The following is a 23,246-nucleotide window of genomic DNA, read 5'->3' as shown; positions in this document are numbered from 1 at the left end:
CTCATTGCTTTCATTAACTCAGGCTGAGTAGCTGATAGGCCAGGGCCCGGTTCTGCTCTGCTCACTCTGCGACCAGGTCATAGCCACAGGAGACCTCCATCTGACTCGCAGGCTGCTCTGCAAATCCCTCCCCCGGTCAGACCAGCTCACCTAGACCCTGCTCAAAGCCCTTCAACAGCACCACACAGCTCCGAAGATCAAATCAACGCCCACCCAAAGGCCCACGAGGCCCAATGTGATCTGGCCCCTGCCTTCCTCTCGATTCTCACACCATGCTTCTCCTGTCTTACTCCACTGCAGGTTCCTGAAACACACCTTCCTAGGGCCTCTCGTCTTTGAAAGGTGGGCTCCTTCTTGTCATTCAGGTCTCAGCTCAAATACCATTGCCTTAGAGAGGCCTTCGATGACCATCCAAAGTAGCCCTGTCTCTCTTTCTCTCTCTCATATTTATTTTCTTCAGAACATTTAGCTGCCTGATATTATTGTGTCCACTGTCAAATGCCCCACACTGGCATAAGAGTCCCTGACATCAGGGACCTCCTCTGTCTTGTTCATGGCTATGTGCTCAGCACCCAGAATAGTGCCTGACACAATGGATTGTGAGGGGAGCTGGTGGGTGTGTGCTGCACATTAGACTGAGTGGCCAAGGCGGTCTCTCTGAAGAGATGACGTTTGATCCAAGGCCTGCAATGGCCTTTGGGCAGTGTTCCAGGCTGAGGAAAAGCAAGTTCCCGGGCCCTAGGGAGGAAAGCGCTGGCAAGGCATGGTGTGTTTTGAGGAACACAGGCAGGCCAGTGGAGGGGAGCAGGGGAAGAGCAGTAGGACATGAGGTCGAGAGAGGTGCAGGCCACACTTCTATTGGATTTTACCCCAAGTTCATCGGGAGCAATTGAAAGGTTTAAGCAGGGGAACAGTATGTTCTGGTTTACATTTTTAAAAGCTCCCTCTGGCTGCTCTGTGGAGAACTGATGACACAGAGACGGGAGCGGAGCCGGAGACTATTTAGGAGGACTTGCAGTCATCCGGGTTAGAGATGCCTGTGGCTTGGACAAGGAAAGTGGAAGTGGAAGTGGAAATGGAGAGAAGAGGGCAAGCATTCAGTACCTGGTAGCCATGCTTTCCAACACATGAGAAGCCCTGGCTAAGCCCAGATCCCTCTGGCTGGAGTACTAGATGCTCACAATCTAGTCTTAGCCCACCTATCTAATCTTATTTTCATTGACGTCCATCCCAGACTTTCTACCCCAGCTAGCTGAGCCTCCTCCCAGGTGCCCGCTCACACCCGCTGCTCAGAGCCTCAGCTCATGTGGAGGTCCTCTCCTCCTCTTACGAGGGTCTCACGAAGTTGCCTGCACAAAGCCCTCTGCCCCTGCTCACTGCAATCACATTTTTCCCTGCCCCAAAGTCTTTCTGTGTTTTGAGGTGGCAGCACAGCAATCATCAAGCACTTAGTCATTCCCTGTTTCACTTCCCTGAGGTAAAGTGTAAGCTGGATAAAGGCAGATGCCATGACTCGCACTCTTCAGGACTGTTGCAAGGATCAGCCAAGGCACTATGTGAGGCCCTCAGCACAAGGCCAGCCAGCACCCAGTAGGGTCTCAGTAAAGGGGAGCTCCCTCCTCACTGTCTACATCTTGCGGCACCCATCACTGCACTCACTGCCCCACAGGTACACCCTAGGTTACTTTTGCCCGCTCTCCACCTACCCAAGCAGGTAGGTGAGGCACGTTTGGGGCTGAGGTGAAGGGGGTGGAGAATGCCTCAGTGGGTTTCAAAAGCAAAGGTCAATGGTTTTGCATTGTCTATGGCTCTGCATTATTCATACCTCTGGGCCTTTCTCCAGTTCTCCCCTCCAATGTGAGCTGAGCAAACTCCTGCTTAACTGTCTGGACCCAGCTCAAACATCACCTTCTCTGGGAAGTCTTCCCTAATACCGCCCCTACTCCGTCCTGTGTCCCCACAGTTCTGTGGGCCCCCGCCATGGCATTTCACAGAACATCACAAGTACCTGTTTACGTGTCCTCCCTCCCCACAGACTGTAAGGCTGGGATTATATTTACTCATTTTTCCATCTTCAGTACAGCATTTATCAATGTTTGCTAAATGTGTGTCTCCGCCTCTCCCAACTAAAGACCAAACTCAGACACTTCAGCTCACAGTCTCTTTCCATCCCCACCTCCAGTACTGGTGACATTCGGTCCTACCCCATTGCCTCCTTCCCAATGCCTTAAAATCATTCTGCAGTGCTTGACTTCTTGAAGCCTTCCCTGATGACACTGGATCATAAGGCTCTTTCCTTAATCCACAGGAATAGTGGTGACTCCCATTACTGAGCATTCACAATGTATTCAGGACTTTAGAGGCATGTTATGGATGGAACTGTGTCCCCCCAAAATGTATGTCAACTGGGCTAGGCCATGATTCCCAGTACTGTGTGGTTGTCCACCATTTTTGTCATCTGATGTGATTTTCCAGTGTGTTGTAAATCCTAACCTCTATTATGTTGATGAAGCAGGATTACAGGCAGTTATGTTAATGAGACAAAACTCAATCTACAGGATTAGGCTGTATCCTGAGTCAGTCTCTTTTGAGATATAAAAGAGAGAAGCGAGCAGGGAGGATGGGGACCTCATGCCACCAAGAAAGATGCACTGGGAACTGAGTGTGTCATCTGGATCAGGGGAAGATTGATGACAAGGACCTTCTCCAAGAACTGACAGAGAGAGAAAGCATTCCCCAGGAGCTGGTGCCCTGAATTCAGACTTCTAGCCTCTTAGACTGTGAAAGAATAAATTTCTGTTCGTAAAAGCCATCCACTTGTGCTTTTCTGTTATAGCAGCACGAGATAACTAAGACAAGGCAGTATTCCCACTTGATTGGGGAAACTGAGGCTCAGGCAGAGTGATGCAGTTGAGAAGTGGCAGAACCTTCTGCCCTTAACTTTGGTGCAGCACAGCTGGCACCTTATCATAGTTGGGCCTATATGAAAAACCATCATCTGTTCTGCAAAATTTAGTGCTTTTATAGCTACATATCAAGTTGCCATACAAAACTGCTTTGCTCATTAAATGTTTCAGGCAATATGTCTTGTTACTCCAGCTGCGTGGTATAATGACTATTATGGAGGAGAAACAGCACAGGGCTTGGAATGAGAAGAGCTGGGTTCTGGCTACAGCTGTGCCAGAGTCAAGCTATATGACACTAGGCAAGTCAGTTAACGTCCCTGGGCCTCAGTTTCCTTACTTGTAAAAAAAGGGGTTAACAGCATCTTCTCCAAAAGGTTTCCTGTGCATGTTGGAAAGTGCTCTACCCACCTCAGATGTGTACTAATTAAAAGGATAAATATTATTCACCCATATCCACCCTACCTCTGTGCTTAGCACAGCACTGAACATAGGGCAGAGTGTCAGTTAAGTCTTGCTGAGTGATTATTTGGTTGCTGGGAGATTCAGGAGTTAGAGAAAACAAACCAGTATTTCTCTTCCTCCTGATCAAAGGAGGACTTGAAGCACCACCATTTACTGGGTGTTCCATATGCCAAACATCTTACATATATACTCTCCCTGAATCTTCCTGACATCGCTGCCAGGTAAGTCCTATCTCTTTGTGGATGATCAAACTGAGACTCAAGAGGGTAAATGACTTGTTCAAGGTCACAGTACTACAAAGAGCTGAGACTCGTTGGGCTGCAAAACCTGTGTTCCTAACCACCATGCTTGTGAGAATGTTTCCAAAGGGAACTCACCTGGGTAATCCTGTCAGCAGGTGCCCGCCAGGCAGGATGCCTCTCCTGCAATCCAGAAGCCCTGCCCCAAGTACAAAGCTTCTGGCTGTGCCCAGTGAGGCCTGCTTCATCTAAATCCTACCTATCTTTCAAGGCCTAGCTCAACGGCTACCTCCACAAAGCCTCATCTGAACTCCCATGAAATTCTGTCTGTACCTCAAACAACACTCACCTTCTACTGCCTGATGTTCTGCACCTGAATCTCATTTCCCAGACCAGTCCCTGAGCTCCTTAAGAGAAGCAGGTCTTATGCATCTTTGTACCTTCCACCAACCAGGCAGTCTAGGCGGGGCTCAGTCAGGGAAGGGTGGGATGCTGGTTCCCTCTCCCCCAACTAGTTGTAACCTGAGTCTTGGGTGTGCTCAGCTAGGTGAGCTGGCCCCACTTCATGCAGCTGGCATCCTGCCCACCTGGTAGAGCATCCAGATTCCTGTGGGCCCCGGTCCAGGACTCAGGAGATAGGATCTTGTTACCTGGTTTAATGGCAAGGATGCTATAAAAAGCACAGCACCCAGGTTCAACAGTGGCTTGTGATGGACTACAAAGGCCTGAGGAAGTCAACGGGTGCGGGCAGGAGCCTCTGGGCAGGCTCAAATGTCCCCTGCACTTGGTTCCCCAGAGGGGATGAGTGCAGCCAAGGCCCAAGGGCTTCCCTGCCAGGCACAGCTCCCTAATAGATACCCCAGCTGTCTTTCCTTAGGCTTAAAGGGCCCACTGGAAAAGCTGAGACTTGACAATACTTAGGTACCAACATCCAGGTCAAAGATCACAGCCCCTCGTCTTGGTCTAGGCTCTCACTGCTTAGAGACCCCTGAGTTAGTTAACAGAGAAGGGAAGAGCCCTACCTCTGCCATTAATTCATGTGTGGCCTTGAGCAAGTCCCCTCCCCTCTCTGAGCCTCAACTGTGCAATGAGGGGACTGGATCAAAACACCTCCATTCCACCTTTGGGCCCAGGGCCACAGGGTGTGATAAGGTTCTTTCTACCTCAAACATTCTAGAGTTAGATTAATATTCTATACTTTCACTCCTAGAAGCACAGGAGAAGGGATCCTCAGTCCAGGAAACAGCAGAGGCCAATCAGACTTCCTAGCACTGTACCCTCAAAGCCTGTCCACCTTCAGGGGTTTCCCTTTTGTTTGTTGCCTCAAAAGTAGCTGCTTCCCCTAACAGAGCCTCAGAGGTGTGCTGGGCCCTTCCCATTTTGGGAGAAAGAGCAGGAGGGCTGATTCACCTCCTAGGGTGTGAGCTGGGCTCACCATGGGAACGCAGCAGACCCAGGGGGCAGAAGAAACCCAGTGTCTTCCCGGCCTGCACAGTGCAGGAGCTCCTGCAACTGCTTTGAAACTCAATCCAAAAAAGCTCTTCTCCACTTTACAGAGCCATTTTCCCTTCCTTTCCCCCAGGACACAGCTTACTCATTAGGACTCGGCTCATTTCCCTTGCCTAGAAAGTCCCCCAGAAGCCCCCACTCATCCCAGAGCTAAGTACCATTTGATCCAAGGACTTACCATAGACCAGGCAGTCCTTTAGGGAGGGTCTCCTTCAAATTCCCACAGCACAAAGGGCAGAAGCTCTTAACCTTCTGGGGGCCATGGACCCCTTTTGAGAATCTGTGGCTACTACAGGCCTTTGCCCCTGTCATGGATTGAACTGAGTCCTCCAAAAATATGCGTCAACTTGGTTACATCATGATTCCCAGTACTGTGTGGTTGTCCTCCATTTTGTGATCCAATTATTCTCCATTTTGTGATATGTTGTAAATCCTGACCTCTATGCTTGTGGTTATGGACCCATTTGGGAGTGAGCTATCCGTTATGTTGAGACAGGACTAGGTCATGTCAGTGAGGATTAGGGTGGGACGTAACACCCTTACTCAGGTCACAGCCCTGATCTGATATAAGGGGAATTTTCCTGGGATGTGGCCTGCATCACCTTTTATCTTACAAGAGATAAAAGGAGAGAGAGGCGAGCAGAGAGAGAGGGACCTGACTACCACTAAGAAAGAAAAGCCAGGAACAGAGTGCATCCTTTGGACCCAGGGTCCCTGTGCTGAGAACCTCCTAGATCTGGTGGAAGACTGATGCAAAGACACATGTAGATCTCCAAGGAACACCAGGGCCCATAGACCTAGAAAGGAGACAAGGTCCTTCTCCCAGAGCATACAAAGAGAAAAAGCCTTCCTCTAGAGCTGGCACCCTGAATTTGGACTTCTAGCCTCCTGAACTGAGAGAACAAATTTCTGTTTGTTAAAGCCATCCACTTGTGGTATTTCTGTTATAGCTGCTGTGGTGCAATGGATCACTTTTATATGGCTTTTTCACCATGGTCTTGTAACTCCCACCCAAGTGGGATTGGGTGGGACTACGCAAGTAAGGTAACGTGGCCAACCAAGGAGATTAGAGAGCTTGCTAATAATGGAAATACAGTGCATGGCACTTATGTGGGGGTGGGACAATGAAAATAAGGTGAATGGAACCCTAAGGAGGGGATTGGTCAGTTTTGCCGTTCCACTAGGCTTAAAATGAGCCATCCCAGAGGCAGAAAGGGATGATCTTACCACTATCAAAAAAAAAAAAAAAAAGCCAGGAGTGGAGCACATGCTTTGGACCTGGGATCCCTATGCTGAGAAGCTCCTGGAACCAGGAGACCAAGAGAGAGAGTGGTAACATCAAAGACGGCAAGAAGTGGCAGCAGAGAAACAGCAGCAGGAGACTGGCAGGAGACACTGCAGTGGGCTTCCCAGCCCAAACAGTGAGAAAGCTGAGCACCTTCAGGCAGGAGGCTTGCTGGTGGAGTAGGGCGCCTCCAGGTATTTGGTGGAACTGGGTTTGCCGACCCACGGAGCTAGAGTTGAGCACCTTGGGGCAGAGGCTTACTGGTGGAAAGGGGGTGCCACTGGGTACCTATTGGCGGAGCTAAAAGAGCTTTGTAACACTTGCCCAAGCAGGGCAGAGGCCAGGCTGAGGGGCCAAGGGCCAGAGAGAGACCTGCCTGGAAAAGACATGGCTGAGAAGAGGCTGTCCTGATTCAAGAACTGTATCCTGAGCGTTCCTGAACCTGAATTGTGGCCTGTTACTTCCCTAATAAACCCTAAAATCGTGAGTATTGTCTGTGAGTTTTGTGTGCCCATTGCAATGAATTACCGAACCCAGCAGAGAAGTATAGAGTGCTGTGGGAGGGTAGTTTGTGTTAGAATTGGTAAAAAATGGCACAGAGAAGTTATGTCTGACCTCCGCCTCACAGGAATCAGCCTTGGGCTGTTGATCTTGATCTTGACTCCCCTACCATGCCATTTTTAGAGCAGCACTACATAACTAAGACAGAATTTGGTTCCAAGAGTGGGGTGCTGTTCTAACAGATACCTAAAATGTGGAAGTGGTTTGGCAACTGGGTAATGGGTAGAGGCTAGAAGAGTTATAAGGTGTCTAACAGTAAAAGCCTAAATTGCCTTGAAGAGACTGTTGGTGGAACTATGGACGTCAAAGGCAATTCTGGTGGGGGCTCAGAAGGAAGTGAGGAGAGTCCGACAGTGGAGATGGTGCAGATGGCAAGAAGCAGCGGCAGAGAAATGGCGGCAGCAGAACCAGAAAACTGGCGTGAGATGGTGTAGAAGCCAGACCACTGAGCGAGAGTTGAGCGCCTCCAGGTTGAGGCTTCCTGGTGGAGTACGGTGCCTTCAGGCATTTATCAGTAGAGCTAAAGAGCTTTGTAACACTCGCCCGAGCAGGGCAGAGGCCAGGCCAGCCCAAGAGGCCCAGGAACCAGAAGCTGAAGAGACAAGGCATATGGGAAACAGAGCTGCCTCGGTCTTAAAGGGTAGGACCAAGAGCTCTGGGGTCTCAAGGGGTGGAATCACAGCCTGCAGGGTCTCAAAGGGTGAGGCCACAGCCTTCTAGGTTTCAAAGAGTCAGATCTTCACCAACTCAGTTCCAGAGTGTGGAGCTGCCTTTCACGAGTGCCAGCGGGATGGGGCCACTGCTCAAAGTTGAGGGGGCAGGGCCACTATGCCCAAGGGGCAGAAAAACAGGGCTAAGGGGGCCAAGGAGGTGGGGTTGCCACTCAGATAGACTGGGAGAATGGGTCCACCCAAAGCCGAGGGACTACTGTCCCAGTGGCCCTGGAAGGTGGAGCTGAAGCCCAGGGCTGAGAGACCTTCCCCCACAATCTAGAAAGCCTGGCCAACACCCAGAGTCTGGGGGGCAGGGCCATTGTCTAGGTGGTCTCAGAGAGCAGAGGATTATTTTCAAGCCTTGCGAGCTCATGCAAATTGTTCTGCTGGGTTTTGGACATGCTTGATGCCCACTATCCCTTCTTTCCCTCCAATGTCTCCCATTTATAATGGAAATGTCTACCTTGTGCCTGTTCTACCATTGTACTTTGGAAACAGATAACTTGTAATCTAGATTTCACAGATGAAGAGGAATTTTGCCCCAGGATGGAATATGTTCAAAGTCTCACCCACATTTGATTTAGATAATTCAGAAGATGAGATTTTGGTCTTGGAGTGGATTTAAGACTTTTGGGATGATATGATAGGGTGAATGTGTTTTGCATGTGGCAAGGACATGAATTTGGGGGGGCCAAAGGGTAGAATATCATGGATTGAATTCTGTCCCCCAAAAATATGTATCAACTTGGTTAGGCCATGATTCCCAGTATTGTGTGGTTGTCCTCCATTTTGTGATATGTTATAAATCCTAACCTCTATACCTGTAGTTAAGGTCCCATTTGGGAGTGAGCTGTCCGTTACGTTAATGAGGCAGGATTAGGTCATGTTAGTGAGGATTAGGGTGGGATGTAACACCCTTACTCAGGTCACAGCCCTGATCTGATGTAAGGGGAGTTTTCCTGGGATATGGCCTGCATCACTTTTTATCTTACAAGAGGTAAAAGGAGAGAGAGGAGAGCAGAGAGAGAGGGACCTGACTACCACCAAGAAAGAAAAGCCGGGAGCAGAGTGCATCCTTTGGAACCAGGGTCCTTGCGCTGAAAACCTCCTACACCCAGGGGAAGACTGATGCCAAGACACATGTAGATCTCCAAGGAAAACCAGGCCCACAAATGTTGAAAGGAGATGAGGATCTTCCCCCAGAGCTGACAGAGAGAAAAAGCCTTCCCCTAGAGCTGGTGCCCTGAATTTGGACTTCTAGCCTCCTAAACTATGAGAGAAAAAACTTCTGTTTGTTAAAGCCATCCACCTGTGGTATTTCTATTATAGCAGCACTAGATAACTAAGACAGCCCCCTAATAAGAGCACAGATACACACGTCTGCCGACTATTCCAGCATGAACTTGGAAAATATTTCTACCTTAAGATCATAGAAACCTAGACTCCTGAGGAACAGCAGGTCACCCAGTCTGCTCTCCCACCCAAGCCAGGAGCCCTCCTACAGTAATCCCCCCACCATGATGATCTTCTATACCCGGGCCCTCTCTCAAGACTACCTCCTTCAGGAAGCCTTCCCTCATCTCTCCTCTTCTGATCCCTCACAGCATCCCAGCCTAAGCCACAAAATTTCCAACCTGTGCTGTCTCCCTTGCATGTTGTCTCACTTCCCCAGCAAGAGAGGTGGCTCTCTGTGGGTCTATTTCATCAACTTCATGACCCTAAGATGGAGTTGGAGATGGCCATGATCCTCTACTTGAGAATCCTGCACTTGGAGGCCAGGCTCAATGACAGCACTGGCCCTCCCCTAAAGGATGGGATTGTGGAGTTCCCCTCCAAAGTTCTCACAGTCAGCCCACACTTCACCAGAGAAGGGGCTCCCCTGAGACGGCTGCCTGTGCTGCTGGAAAGCCCTAGAGGGCTTTCAACAACAAAATCTACAGGTGGGAAAACCTGTAGTAAGTAATGTGCAAGACAGGGGCAGAGCTAAGACGTGGGTCCCCAATTCCCAGCCTAGAGTCTTTTCCTTTGCACAAATGGCTTTATTAAAACTAAACTTGCCTTCACACACACATGCTCATATATGCATAGAAAATTTCTGGAAAGATGCACAAGAAACTTAACAGTGGTAACCTCTAGGAAGCATGACTGTGGGGTGGTCAGAAATGAGAGGGGGACCTTTACTTCTCACCTTAATAAATTTATTCTTCTCTACTGTTGGGTTTTATTTTTGTTTGGTTTTGTTTTGTTCCTTTGTTTTTTTGTTTTTTTTTTACCATGAACATATATTATTTATTTGTATTATAAAAATAAATCTGCCACATCCCAAACACACACATAAAAACAAAGAGAAGCCATAAGTAAACCTGTCCAGGTACAACTACAAATTAACGAGACTGCCTTCTTGCATGGTTTATGGCCACTGGTCTCATTAATTAGAAGTCACAGTGCAGTTTATGGCTTGAGGAATCCTCCCGGGAAAAGCTTAATTCAATTAGGGCCCTTAGCAGCTCCCTGAGGAAGCTCTGGTATCTCCGTTTTACTTATACAAATAGAGGGCTGACCAAACAAACCCAGACTCTCCCAGAGAGACCCCACCCAGCCCAGAAAGGATGCCCTTGCAGGCCCTCCAGAGCCAGCCAAGGAAGGAAGAAGCTAGGCAGCCAAGGAAACACCACTTAAACCAGGGTGGACTCCTGAGTGTCACTACAGCATCCCTTTCCAGGACTCAGTAAAACTCCCTGGCCTGGCATTTGGTCTGATGCCAACTATCCTCTCCAACCCTTTCTCTCCCCATTCTCTGAGCAGTTAAACTGGTTTCTTGTCGCCCTAAAGCCTCCCATGGACCCTAGCTCCACCCGGAAGTGAGTCATGCGTTCATTCCTTCCTTCATTCATTCCTCAAATATTTACAGAGCTCTTTCTCTGTGTCAGCGTCCCTGGGTGGTGCAAATGGTTAATGTGCTCAGCTGCTAACTGAAAGGCTGGAGGTTCTAGTCCATCCAGAGGCACCTTAGAAGAAAAGTCTGGCGATCTACTTCCCCAAAATCAGCCATTTAGAACCCTGTGGAGTACAGTTCTACTCTGATAAACATGGGGTCGACATGAGTCAGAGTGGACTCCAGGTAACTCTGTGCCAGCCACAGAGGATGGGAAAGGGAACAAACAAAGGCCCTACCCTACTGGGCCTTACATTCCTGTGGGAATTGTGTACTAAGAATAGCTCCCTTCTTCCTGCCTGCCTACCTGATTCTTCTTTCTTCAAGACTCAGCTCAAGTTCCACCTCCTCTGTGATGCCTTCCAGAACCACTTCAGTCCCTTGGGGACTCCTCACTCCCTCTGAACTTTGCCTCTCAACCAGGCATCCACTCAGCCCTCACCTGGACTGGAAGCTCCTAATGAGCAGGGCTGGGCTTCGCTCTTAGCTGCCTGATGGACCACATGCTAAGTGCCTGGTGGCTGATTTCAGCTGACCTGGCTCTTCAACTGCGAGCAGACGAATTAATTAGCTGCTCTCCGTCCTGGCTGGGCACTGCAAAGCCACAGCCGTTGTGAACTTTGCCTGGCATACAGCAAGTACTATGTAAGTGTTAGCTATTTATTATTTTGGTGAGCTTGTGGGCTCTGCCTTACACACAGCTGTGATGTCACCCCTCCACCCTCAAACAGACTCAGCACAGTGGAGGGGCCAGTCTGGGCTTAGGGGTGTCTCCCAGGACTGGGAAGGGGCAGAATGTCTCATCCCGAACCTCAGTCATAGCTACTTAAGGACGTACCTTTTCAGGAAACAGCTTGCCGGGGTAATCTGGGGAACTCCATATTCTCAGCAAGTCAGCATCAGAACTCAGGGCTCAGAAGTGGCCCAAGAGGATCCCGAAACTGGCCTTGCATGTTGGATGAGTTTTAGGGGGGAGGAAAGGAAATCAGCATGATCCCAAGCCCGACCTAAAACTTAGTTCAGTTAAAATTAGATTAGCCCATAAGATTAAAAATACCCACATATAATCATGGGCTGCCTTAAAGTATCCATTGATGTTTATCAGCATCTAAAGAGATGGTTTGGCTCAGTGCAGTGCATGCAGACAACCTTGGGGAGACATGTCTGACTCAGACATTTGCAGGGGGAGTGAGAACTGCAAAATGAGGCCCACACAGGCGAAGGATGACTCAGGAATAACCCAGGCCCTGGTTTGCTGAGTGAGCCTCCTCTTCCTCGCCTGGGATGGAGAAGGCGCAAGTGAGGGTGGGGGAGGGGGAGGGAATGAGGCAGGCTGGCCAGCTGTGTACAGGCCGCCATTCCCAGAGGGAGCCGAGGTCCCTTAGCTCCAGTTCCCTGTTCCTCTTGTGTGTTTTCCAAAGGCAGTCACCTCTGGGAAGAGCTATTTGTTTCACAGAGGGACTTGGAGTTGGGATGGGTCAGTTTTTCCCTCAAACCCAAGAAATGATCCACAGAGAGCGTCCAACACTTGAAATACTAAAACTTTTAAAAACTTCCCAGTTCAAAATGATTATGGGGAAAATAAAATTTTGGAACTGAAAAGGCCCTTGGAGTCAGGACAGGATGATGAGAAGAGCATGGGCTACAATGTCAGGCAAATGGAGGCTTAAGCCCCAATATTTTCCAGCTGTACATGTAGTACCTGACATAGCCTCTGGAGAAGGTGCTTAACCCAACCTTAACTTACAAATTAGGAAACAGGGGCTCAGAGAGGTCATGGCTTGCCTAAGGACACACAGCCAGACAGGAAAGATCTGAGACCAGATCCCAATCCAGCATGCTTTCTGTTGTAACTCACTTCCCTGCCTCTCCTTTCTTCTCCCTAATGACCCACAACACCTTGAGGGAAAGCGAAAACCCTCCATTCTGAAGGTTTGCTGCTTCACAAACTATGAGAATAAAAGTCCCATGTCTGAGTTCAGTCCTCATACTCTTCCTTCATGCAAATACAGGTGTGTTCAAGGGGTTGATAAGTGCTTGGAGCTGAGCCTGGCCGGGGTTGAGCCATGTTAGCACCACACCCTAGACACCCTGCTCCGTCAGCCCTTCCTACACGAGGGACTGATTTCCCTCCTGGCAACCATCCAGGTGACCATGGTGGCTGTGTCTGGTCACTTACTCTCCTCAAAGCCTCTTTGGGTCTCTCATTCCCTTTGATCTTCACCATAACCCAGCATGTCAGCCAGGCAGGAAAGAGGACTGGCTTGGTAAGTCCAGGGGATTGTGTCCTTTGCCACTTACTTGCTAAGTGACCTCAGTCAGGTCACAGCCTGAGACTCAGTTTCCTTAGCTAGAAAATGGGCACATCAATACGATTTGCTATCCTAACCCACAGGACCAATGAGAAGATCAAAATTAAATACTGTTCATGCAAGAGCTTTGGAAACAACAAATTAAGGTACTAATGAGAATTATTACCAAACCCTGCTCCCCTGGGAGGGCTAAAGAAAGTTGGGCCACCTGCTCCAACACAGAGGCTGCCTCTCGGGATCCTGCTGGGCCCTGAGGGTGACCAAAAGCAATCCAGCACCCTTCCTGCTCAGAGGCAAGAGATCATAGTCACAAGGTTGGCCAACTCCATTGGCTAAAGGAAACCACCCTTCAACTGGCACTTCTCTGCCCAAGCAGGGAAAGCTCTGATCAAAGCTCCGAAGAGGTAGGGACGGATTACTCAATAAGCAAGGTATGCACAGGCTGACTTGTGCTTACTTACTAATCTGTACTGTACAACTTCACCTGTTTTCACCTTTGCACTGGTGAAACTCACGTGAAATTGTTCACTACAGATTAGTAAGTAACACAACTAAGCCCATGCATACTTTCCTTACTGGTTAATCTGCCCCGCAGAGAAGGCATCGGCAGAAAGACGGCAGGGCAGACTCACTGCCACAGAACCAGGAATAGGCCCAGCCTGACCGTGGGATGTGGGTACACTCATACAGATGCACAGGGACAGAGGACGGGTCCAAAGCGAGGCACAGCTTTTTCTAAGCTGAGAGAGGGTTCCCACCATCAACATCTGCCCAGCCCCTAGAGGGACTCCTAAATTCCAGAAAGCAAGTGCTGTGAGCTGGGCAGCCAAATGCTCCTGCTCAGTGAGAGCTGCTGTTTTTGTGTGCTATCAAGTCAATTCTTATTCAGTGACTCTATAGGACAGAGCAGAACTGCTATATAGGGTTTCCTAGGCTGCAATCTTTATGGGAGCAGATTGCCAGGTTTTTTCCTCTTGAGGAGCAGCTGGTGGGTTCAAACTGCCAACCTACCGGTTAGCAGCCAAGTGCTTAGCCACTGCACCACCAGGGCTCCTCAGTATGAGCTGGGCACCTTCTAAGTGCAGGGCCAGGGCATCGGCTGAGGGGACTGCAAGAGAGAGGAGATGCAGCTGCACCCTCTAAAATGCTACACCAAGACTCAAGCATAAAATAAATAGCAATTCAGCCTCACACAAGATAACCTCTCTGAGCTGTTTCCTCATCTGCAAAACAGACAGCCTTTATCTCATAGGATTTTAGTAGATATTAAATGAGATTACTTTTATAAAGTGCCTGACACTACTCCCTAGATAGTCAATAACTGGTAATTATTATTAAAACACACCCATGCCCAACAGAAGAGATGACACAGAGCAGGCAAAACCTAATACCAAAGTTGTGGATAAACAATAAGAGAAAAGGGTTGGTGGAGAAAGAGGAGGGCAGGGTGAAAGCAACTGCTGTAGGCTACCGTTGGCTGGAAAGAACTCCCAGTAGGGGAGGAAACTGCATGGGCCCTGGAAGCTGCTAGAGCGAGCCGGGCACTGTGGGACATTCCCACATTCAAACCTTACATCAGTTTTAGAAGGTAAAAATAGCTGCTTCACCTTACTCATGAGAGACAAGTTAGTTCTAGAGGAATCAGGTACCTGGTCCATTGTCATATGGGAACCAAGAAGTTGTGTCAGGGGCAGAGCAGAGCCCAGGGGGCCTTTTGACCAAGTCTTTCCTTTATACCAGAGCTAGATGGGGGGGGGCTGGTGAAAATGAAATTAAGACCATGCCACATATATTGCAGCATCTTGCACGTAGTGGGTACTTAGCTGAATGAAGTCCAGGCAATATGGCCAACCTGGGCCCGATAAGTGCCCGGGTGCTTCTGGAAACATCAAGTCCTACCTGAAGGCTTCCTCCCAGTCCCCAGCTGGCCTCTCCTCCCACTGTCCTGCAGTCTGTCAGCTGTTTCCCAAAGCGAAAAGGTCACCTCTTTCTTTTTAGAGAATCCCATCTGGACTTCTTGAGACAGTTTCAAGGTGACCTTTAGACTGTACCTCTCTCATGTCAAGAAGTGGGAGAGGCAAGTTCTAGTCTTATTTTTACAGGAAAACACTTGCTGGGTCTGATAGCCACACATATAAAGTGGACGATCATGACCCCATCTCTCCCACCCACAGACTTGTTCTAAGGAGGAAATGACAGGATACACATTGCAATGATAAAACCAAAAAAAGCTACAAGATGTAAAGGGACAAAGGGAGCTTTTTTGTCCTTGGTTAAGAGACAAGATGAATACCTGCTTTATGGGCTCCCGAGCCTCTGCCAAGAGTTCTGGGTCAGGAACACGGGAAAATAAACACAGGGGATGCCAATGGTGAGCTGGGTATGAGGTTCTCCCTCGGAACAAACATTGGACTGGGAGTCAGGTGAACTGGGAACAAAGCTGAATTCATGCAGCACCCAAATCACAAAGTGGGGTGGGGGTGGGGAACGGCTTAGGGTCAACCTCACAGTTCTCCCAGAACGCAAGACTCCCTGTCAGAGACAGAAAGAAGGCCCACAGAAGGGAAGTGACTTGCCTAAGGTCACCCACTGAATCAGAATTAGAACAGAACCCAGAAGCATAGGCTCTAGAACTTCAGCTCCAATCCCACCCCTCCCACACCAGTCTCTGACAAAGTGTCTACCCTGAGGCTCTCTGCTCAATGATTAGGAGCTCTTGGATTAAAAACGAGAATTGGACGCAGTACTTTCTATTCTTAAAGGAGAGGTACCTTGCCAGGGAAGCAGCTGCCACAGATGACAGAATGAGGGCTCCAGCATAGCTCCTATCCACGCTGGGGTGTTGAGAGAACAGGCAACAAACCAAAACAAACTCTTAGGCTCTTGAGTTTCTATGCAGAGGTGGCATGGCCTCAGCACCCCCAACTCTACCTCAGAGGCAACTGGTGCCAGCTCTGGAGGCAACCTGACAAGAAGAACAAAGTCAGTATGCCCTGAAACCTAAAGGAAGGACTCTGTGGCAGCCTAGGGTTGATTTGTAACCCTCCAGCCTCAGAGGCAGACTGTAGGGGCTGAGGTAGGGATGCATTTGCCTTAGGTGTTTAAAATACTAACAGGGGCAGTTGCCACTTGTTAAGTGCTTCCTGTACGTAGAACACTGTACAAAGTCAGCTTTATATGCACTAATTTATGTCATTGTCACATCAGCAGCCCTACAGCTAGATACTCTTATCTCCCCCATTTTACCATGAGGAAACTGAGGCTGAGAGGTTAAGGGGCAGAGTGGTGGAAGCCATACCTAACCTTGATTCTATACAGCAACCAACAAACCCGTTGCCATCAAGTTGATTCTGACTCACAGTGACCCTATAGGACAGAGCAGAACTGCCCGAAAGGGTTTCCAAGAAGCAGCTGGTAGATTCAAGCTGCTGACCTTTTTGGTTAGTAACTGAGCTCTTAACCACTGTACCACTAGGGGTCCCTACAGAGCAAACGTGAAGGAAAAATGGGCTTTCACTTTGCCACTTTAACAGGGACCCTGGAAATCTTGGACACTCTTTTCACCACTCTCTTCTCTAGGATGGCCAGATGCTAAAGTTCCTGTTTTCAGAGGCAGAAAAATGTGTTTCCAAACCAGAGACACAGGCTTTTGGAGCTGCAAAAGCCCTTGAGAACATATCCAACCTCCTCATTTTACAATGGGAAAACTGAGGCCCAAAGCTGAGTGACTTGCCGGAGTTACCCGAGTCAGTGGAATGGCAGCAACGTCAGACCTGGAAGGGACCACAGAGATCGGCTGCCAGGTGAAGAGGCGTGGCTAGCCCAAGGTCACAGAGGGAGATGGATGAGAAGCCAGGCTTCCTGATTTCTAGACTGACACCCTTGCCATGGCACCATCGTTGCTGTCCAGCAGCCCAGGGTCCCAGGCACAGCTCTCCGGCTGTGTCAGACCAACCCGGGCCCCTTTAGGACTAGAGATACCAGGCCTTCGGGGTCCTTGTGGTCATGCTGTTGTCCCACCAGCAGACACTGACACCCGGAGTGTGTGTGCCAGCCCCTGATGCCCTTAACACAATGCCAGATGTGGGAGGCGAGGAGATTGGAGAGAGGAGGGCGATTTATAGACAACGCTTGTGAGGTCTCTTCCTGGTCTCACACAGGCAAATGACCATAGTCACCTTAGTTTCTTCCAATAAATTAAGACATAAAGTCCCATGGCCTAATTGGAAATGTAGAGATTCTTGCCCATTTCACAGGTGGGGGAGACCAGCAGAAAAAGGCCCCAGTTTGTTCAAGGTCGTCTAATTATGTCAGAAATCAGTACACAAGTCTCCCCTTGTCCAGTCCTTGATTTTGCCAGGAAGCTGGCTGCCATCGGGGTATAGGTGCTGGTGGGCCAGCTCCATGCACAGGCCCTGCCACTGTGACCTGCTCAGCACCAAAGCCCTGCAGCAGGAAGTCATTCCTGGATCTGTCCGGAGTCAGTGATAGACCCAGGCACCAGAGCTCTCCTGCAGCACATCCCAGAGCCTGTCTCACACCAGCCTGGCATTGCCACTCAGCACCAGCATGTCCTTCCAAAAGCTGCTGGGCTTCCTGCCAAGAGTCACATACAGCCCAAACCTAAACGTCAGGCAAAAGGGGAGCAGAGTCCCAGGCCCCCTGTGCCTTCCACAGCTAGCTGGGGACTGAAAAAGCAAAGGCAGTGTTCAAAGACCCCTGGATACCACTTACTGGGACATCTGGGCTATGTAGGCTCTGGTAAATCACCCAGCAGAACAGGATGCTCAGGTGTGGCAGGGAGACAACCCTCTGGGAGAAACAACTTTTCTGTTTCTTTCCCCGAAAAAGAATGTTTCCAAGTCTCTTCAGACCAAAACATCCCTAGCCCCTCCACCTGTATTTCTCCTCCTTTGCTAAACAGCAGGGCAATGTGACTAGCCAGCTCAGACAGCACCTTGAGACACAGCCAGGTGCCAAACTACAAGTGAGCTGAGGCCAGACAGAGCTCCAACCTCCACTCTGCCTCCACCCCAAAACAGGCTTCAGGAATTTCCAGGGCTCCCTAATCCATAAACTGTATAAGAGATGGCATTCCTGGGCTGGAAACTGACTCAGGGGCTCCTAACCAGCCTGGGCAGGCAAAGCTGATGGATAACATTCTAGAGATGAAAGAAGGTGAGACTACGAGGCTCCCTCACTTTCAAACACAGTCGTAAGTCTCTATCTGTCCTCAAACTCCTTAGACAGGCCAACTAGAAATATACTCCATCCTGGGCCACCCTACCATGAAGCGTGTAATTGCACTGGCTGCTGATGACAAAACAGAATGTGCCACTTGATGGAAGATGCTCCTCACTGTCTCACACAGCTGGATGCCTGGCTCCCCATGAGGTCTGGCCCAGCCAAAGGAGACTTACCAAGCTTGGAAGCCTTGCTGAAGGTACCTAGTATCAGAAGCATTCTATCCTCTCATCCTGCCTGCTCTTCCCCACGATGCTGGTTCCAATCTTGGCAAGCCTTAGAACCAAAAAGGCCACAGAGCTCAAGTTCGAGAAGGAAAAAGATGGCAGGATGGAGGCTGCCTATGTTACAGGAATAGTCCAGACCCTTATTCCTGGGCAGCCCTGAAGGGTAAAAGGTGAGCCAGGTCACCAGTCTGGTGGTGGCGGCAGTAGCAGTACTGGAGTAACGTGGACTTACCTATCTTCATGAGGCAGGCCAGCAGAATCCAGAGCGCAATCTCGAAGGGTGTGCGCACATGTAGGTAGTCGATGCCAAGGACTGGAAAGGGCTTTCGTGGCTTTATGTGGTTTTCAGTGACAGAATGGTTAACAGGGCGGCTTTCTGGGATGACCCCTGGTGGGGCAGTGGTGACATCCCCAATCGAGCGTTCCCGTGGTGGCTCTGAGCCCCGGATGGTGCTGGCAGTAGGGCTGGGCTGGAGGCCATGGCTTCTGAGAACAGGTAGCAGCCCCACCAAGGCTACCACCACGAGCAACGAAGGGAAGATCCGTGGCGGAGAGAGGCCACAGATGCCTGACCACAGAGGCATCATCCTGCTCCCTCCACCCAGAAGGCCTCAACCTTTAGCAAAGGGGGAGTAAGACCTGGGACATAGGTAGCAAGGGGTCAGCAGATGGGAAGAGTATGGGGTAGTCTAAGAAAAGTTCATGTTTTAAGGAGGTATTTTCGTGGAAGCAGTCCTTTGAGGGAAAGGGGAAGCCAAGGGGTTTTCAAAACCCCAAGTTTTGAAACTAGGATTTGAGACTCCAAACTGGGAAGAAGGGACAAGGACCCAGGAAGGACTACTGGAGGAGACCAAAAGGTCTGGAGCCCCAGGCTTGGAAAAGGGGGGCAGGGGCCTGAGCCCTGAAGCAGAGGAAGGGACAGGGAAGGTTAGATCCCAGGCAAGGGAAAGGAAGAGGGAAGACTGGGAATCTTGGCTGAGGAAAGTGACTGAGGAGCTGGTACGCTGGGACTCTGGGCTAACGGAAGGGGTAGGGAGCCGGGGCTACAGGAAGGGGACCGAGAGGGGTGGGACCCAGTCCAGGAAAAGGGAGAAAGTGGGCTGGGAGCCCAGGCTGCGATAAAGGAGTGAAGCCGGAAAGCGGCCCGGAGCTTCCCCACCCAGAAAAGGGCCGAGATCCTGGCGCGCCGGGCTGAGATTCCGGGGAAATGGAGGGAAGCGGAAGGCGCCTCAGCGCGGGCTCGGGGTGGTTCGCTGTGGGCCGACGACAACACGCCCCTCCTTGCGGCCCCGGCGAGGCGCTGCGCTCCGCCTCGGCCCAGCAGCAGCTGCTCGGCGTCCAGCTCCCAGAATAACCCTCACCCCACCCCCAGCGGCAGTGCACTGAAGCGGCTCTGAGCCCGGCGCTGTGTCTTATAGGCACCAGCGAGTGGCCGGTGCAGCGGGTTAGAGGGACCTGTCAGTGCCCGCGCAGCGCAGCGCCCCCTGTCACCGAGGGAGAGGTATGGCGTAGGAAGAGAGATCCAAAAACCAACCCTCTGCGGTCGAATCCATTCCGACAAACAGCTACCCTACAGGACAGAGTAGAATTACCCGATAGGGGCTCGGACCTTGCGTAGCCCTGGTGGCTCGGTGGTTAAGAGCTCGGCTGCTAGCCAAAAGGCTGGCCGTTCAAATCTGCCATCCTCTCCTTGGCACCCCTATGGGGCAGTTCTACTCTGTCCTGTAGGGTTGTTATGAGTTGGAATTGACTGGATGGTAAGGGATCTTTTCTTTTTTTAAATCTTTATGGAAGCCGACTGCCCCATCTTTCCACTGCGGAGTGCCATTGAATTCCAACCACCTACCTTTTGATTGGAGCCCCGGTGGCACAGGGGTTAAGAGCTTGGCTGTTAACCAAAAAGGTCAGCGGTTTGAATAGGAGCTGCTGGTGGATTCGAACTGCTGACCTTTTGGTTAGCAGCCAGCAGTTTAACCGCTACACCACCAGGGCTCCTAGGAAGAGAAAGGAGAGTCAAAAATAGCAAAAAAATAAAATAAAATAAAGAAGTCCTGAATCTACAAAGATTCTAACTCACTTAGGTAAAATGCTTTACTATTTTATAAAGTGCTTTCACATCCACGCTTGCAGTCTCGTGAAAGCTTCTCAATAATTCTGTAAAGGATATATTATTGTCGTACCATGTGACCTTGAGCAAGTTACTTACCTCTCTGTTCCACAGCTTTCTCATCTGTAAAGTGGAAATAGTAGTAGTAGTACCAATATCAGAGAGCTACTGTGATGGCTAAATGAGATAATGAATTTCAAGTGTTTAGAATGGAGCTTAACACATAGAACAATTATCATGGTTCCAATTTTACATATGAGGAAACTGAGACAAAAAGAGTTTCTAGTTAGCACGTAAATAGTACAGCTGAGATTTGAACCGATGGTGTAGGTTAGAATTGGTCAGGTTTCAAGGGAGATCATGGCTGGACTCACTGGAAAGTTTTTAAACAATATCCTTGCCTGGAACCCACCATCAGCGATTTGGATTCAGTGTCTCCATGAGTAAGAATTGACTCAACAGCAAATAACAACAACAAAAACACAAGGCTGGTGCCAGGCATGGGTATTTTTTCAAAACGTCCCCAGATGATTCTAATGTACAGCTAGGGCTGAGAACTATTGAAATTACTGAAATGCTGTCTGCATTTTGCAGAAGAGTAAATTGAGGGCTGAGAAAGTCAAAGTGAGTAGCTCAAGGTCTCAAGTGACTTCACAGGGGTTCAGTTTGATAAACATTCATTGGGCCTCTTGTAACAAGGCCTTGTGCTGGGCTCTGGCAACACAGAAGTGAATAAGACATGGTTTTTGCCCTCTGGTGGAAAGTTCCCAGTTCCCTAACTCCCCATAGTCTTTCCGCTGCTCTAGAACATCAGAAAACAGAAGGCAAGCTATACTCTTCTGTGGCTCTGGATTTCAATCCTGGGCCTCTCCAATCCTGTAAGACAAATAGGATACAGTGGAAAGAGTGTTGTATATGGAGTCAGATTAAGCTGGATTCAAATCTTAACTCTATGTGTTGCCATCTGAATAATCTTAGATAAGGCCCATCACCTCTTTGAGCCTGTTTCCTCTTCCTAAAATGGGAATGATAATACTAACAGTATGTCATAGGATTCTAGTGAGAACTAAGTAAGATAATGTATATGTGAAACCAAAAACCAAACCAAACCCATTGCCATCGAGTAGCGACCCTATAGGATAGAGCAGAACTGCCCCACAGGGTTTCCAAGAAGTAGCCAGTAGATTCAAACTGCTGACCTTTTGGTTAGCGGCCGAGGTCTTAACCACTGTGCCACCAGGGCTCCATATATGTGAAAGCACCTCATAAATCCAATCCTACATGCTAGGCCCATGTAAGTTTCTGTTATCTTCAAATATTCGTTCTGCTGAGCACCTTCTTTGTGCCAAGTTCTAAGCACTGGGCATACAGCTACAAACAAGACAGACAAGGTCCCTGCTTTCGTGGAGCTGACGTTGCAGTGTGGAGAGGGAAGGTGGAGAGACAGTAAATTAAATACACAAATGGATAAAAGAAATTAAAATAATGATAAGTATTAAAAAGCATGGAAACCTTGGATGTGTAGTGGTTAAGTGCCACGGCTGCTAACCAGAAGGTCTGCAGTTTGAATCCACTAGGTGCTCCTTGGAAACTCTATGGGGCAGTTCTACTCTGTCCTATAGGGTTGCTATGAGTCAGAATTCACTAGAGGGCAATGGGTTTGGTTTTTTGGTTTTTTATTAAAAAGCAAATAAATAGGGTAAACAAAAATGCATACTTATATGCACGATAAGACACGTGTAAGAATGTTCATAGCAACAGTGTTTATAATAACCAAAAGCTGAAACAACCTGAATATGCAACAACTATAATTAGTAAATTTAACCAAAAAAAAAAAAAAAAAATACCATTAAAGGAGAGGGTTGACATGTTGTGGGGTTGTTAACCAAAAAAAAAAAAAAAAGATTGCCATTGAGTTGATTCTGACTCATTGCAACCCATGAGCGTCAGAGTAGAACTGTGTTCCACAGGATTTTCAATGGCTGATTTTTTAGAAGTAGATATCCAGACTTTCTTCCAAAATGCCTCGAATCTCCAATCTTTATGGTTAGCGGCTGAGCATGTTAATTGTTTGCACCACCCAGGGACTCCTATTAATAAATTTAGGTGTACTGTATTTATATAGGAGCCCTGGTGGCACAGTGGTTCAGAACTTGGCTGCTAACCAAAAGGTTGACAGTTGGAATCCACCAGCTGCTCCTTGGAAACCCTATGGGGCAGTTCTACTCTGTCCTATAGGTTCACTACGAGTCAGAATTGACTCAGTGGCAATGGGTTTGGTTTCTTTTGGTATTTATATAATGATGTCTCAGTTACCTAGTGCTGCTGTAACAGAAATACCACAAATGGATGGCTTTAAAGAACAGAAATTGATTTTCTCACAGTTCTGGAGGCTGAAAGTCCAAATCAGGGTCTCAGCCATGTTGATTCCTTCTTTATAGGTAGTCCCAGGCATTCCTTGGTTCCTTGGATTGCAGATAATCCTCACATGGTGTCTGTGTCTTCCCCCATGTGTATTTATCTCTGTGTCTAATCTGCCCTTTTTATAACTCAGAAGTGATTAGATTCAGAATCCACCCTACTCTCTGAAGAGTTAACTAACATAATGAAGAAAACCCTATTTCCAAACAGGATTACATCCACAGGTATAGGGGTTCAGATTCCAACACGTATTTTGGGAGGATACAGTTTAACTCATAGCAAATGGAATACTAGAAAGCCATGAAAATAGATGTACCATTGCTAC

The 23,246-nt window shown here is 48.9% G+C and overlaps 1 protein-coding gene across 1 annotated transcript in view; it reads right to left on the bottom strand.

The window, feature by feature from the left end:
* The window catches only part of SLC9A1 (solute carrier family 9 member A1), a 60,152-nt gene extending 40,449 nt beyond the window's left edge, over positions 1-19,703 (bottom strand). Inside the window, exon 1 of the mRNA XM_004377066.2 lies at positions 18,626-19,703. Within this exon, the coding sequence (XP_004377123.1) occupies positions 18,626-18,980 (355 nt within the window). The 5' untranslated portion in view covers positions 18,981-19,703. The remainder of the gene's footprint in view (positions 1-18,625) is intronic.
* Positions 19,704-23,246: the final 3,543 nt, after the last annotated feature.

This window comes from Trichechus manatus, unplaced genomic scaffold, assembly GCF_000243295.1.
Source record: "Trichechus manatus latirostris isolate Lorelei unplaced genomic scaffold, TriManLat1.0 scaffold00048, whole genome shotgun sequence".
NCBI lineage: Eukaryota > Metazoa > Chordata > Mammalia > Sirenia > Trichechidae > Trichechus > Trichechus manatus.
The sequence above is the reverse complement of the archived record's forward strand: the minus strand, read 5'-3'. Positions and strand labels throughout refer to the sequence as shown.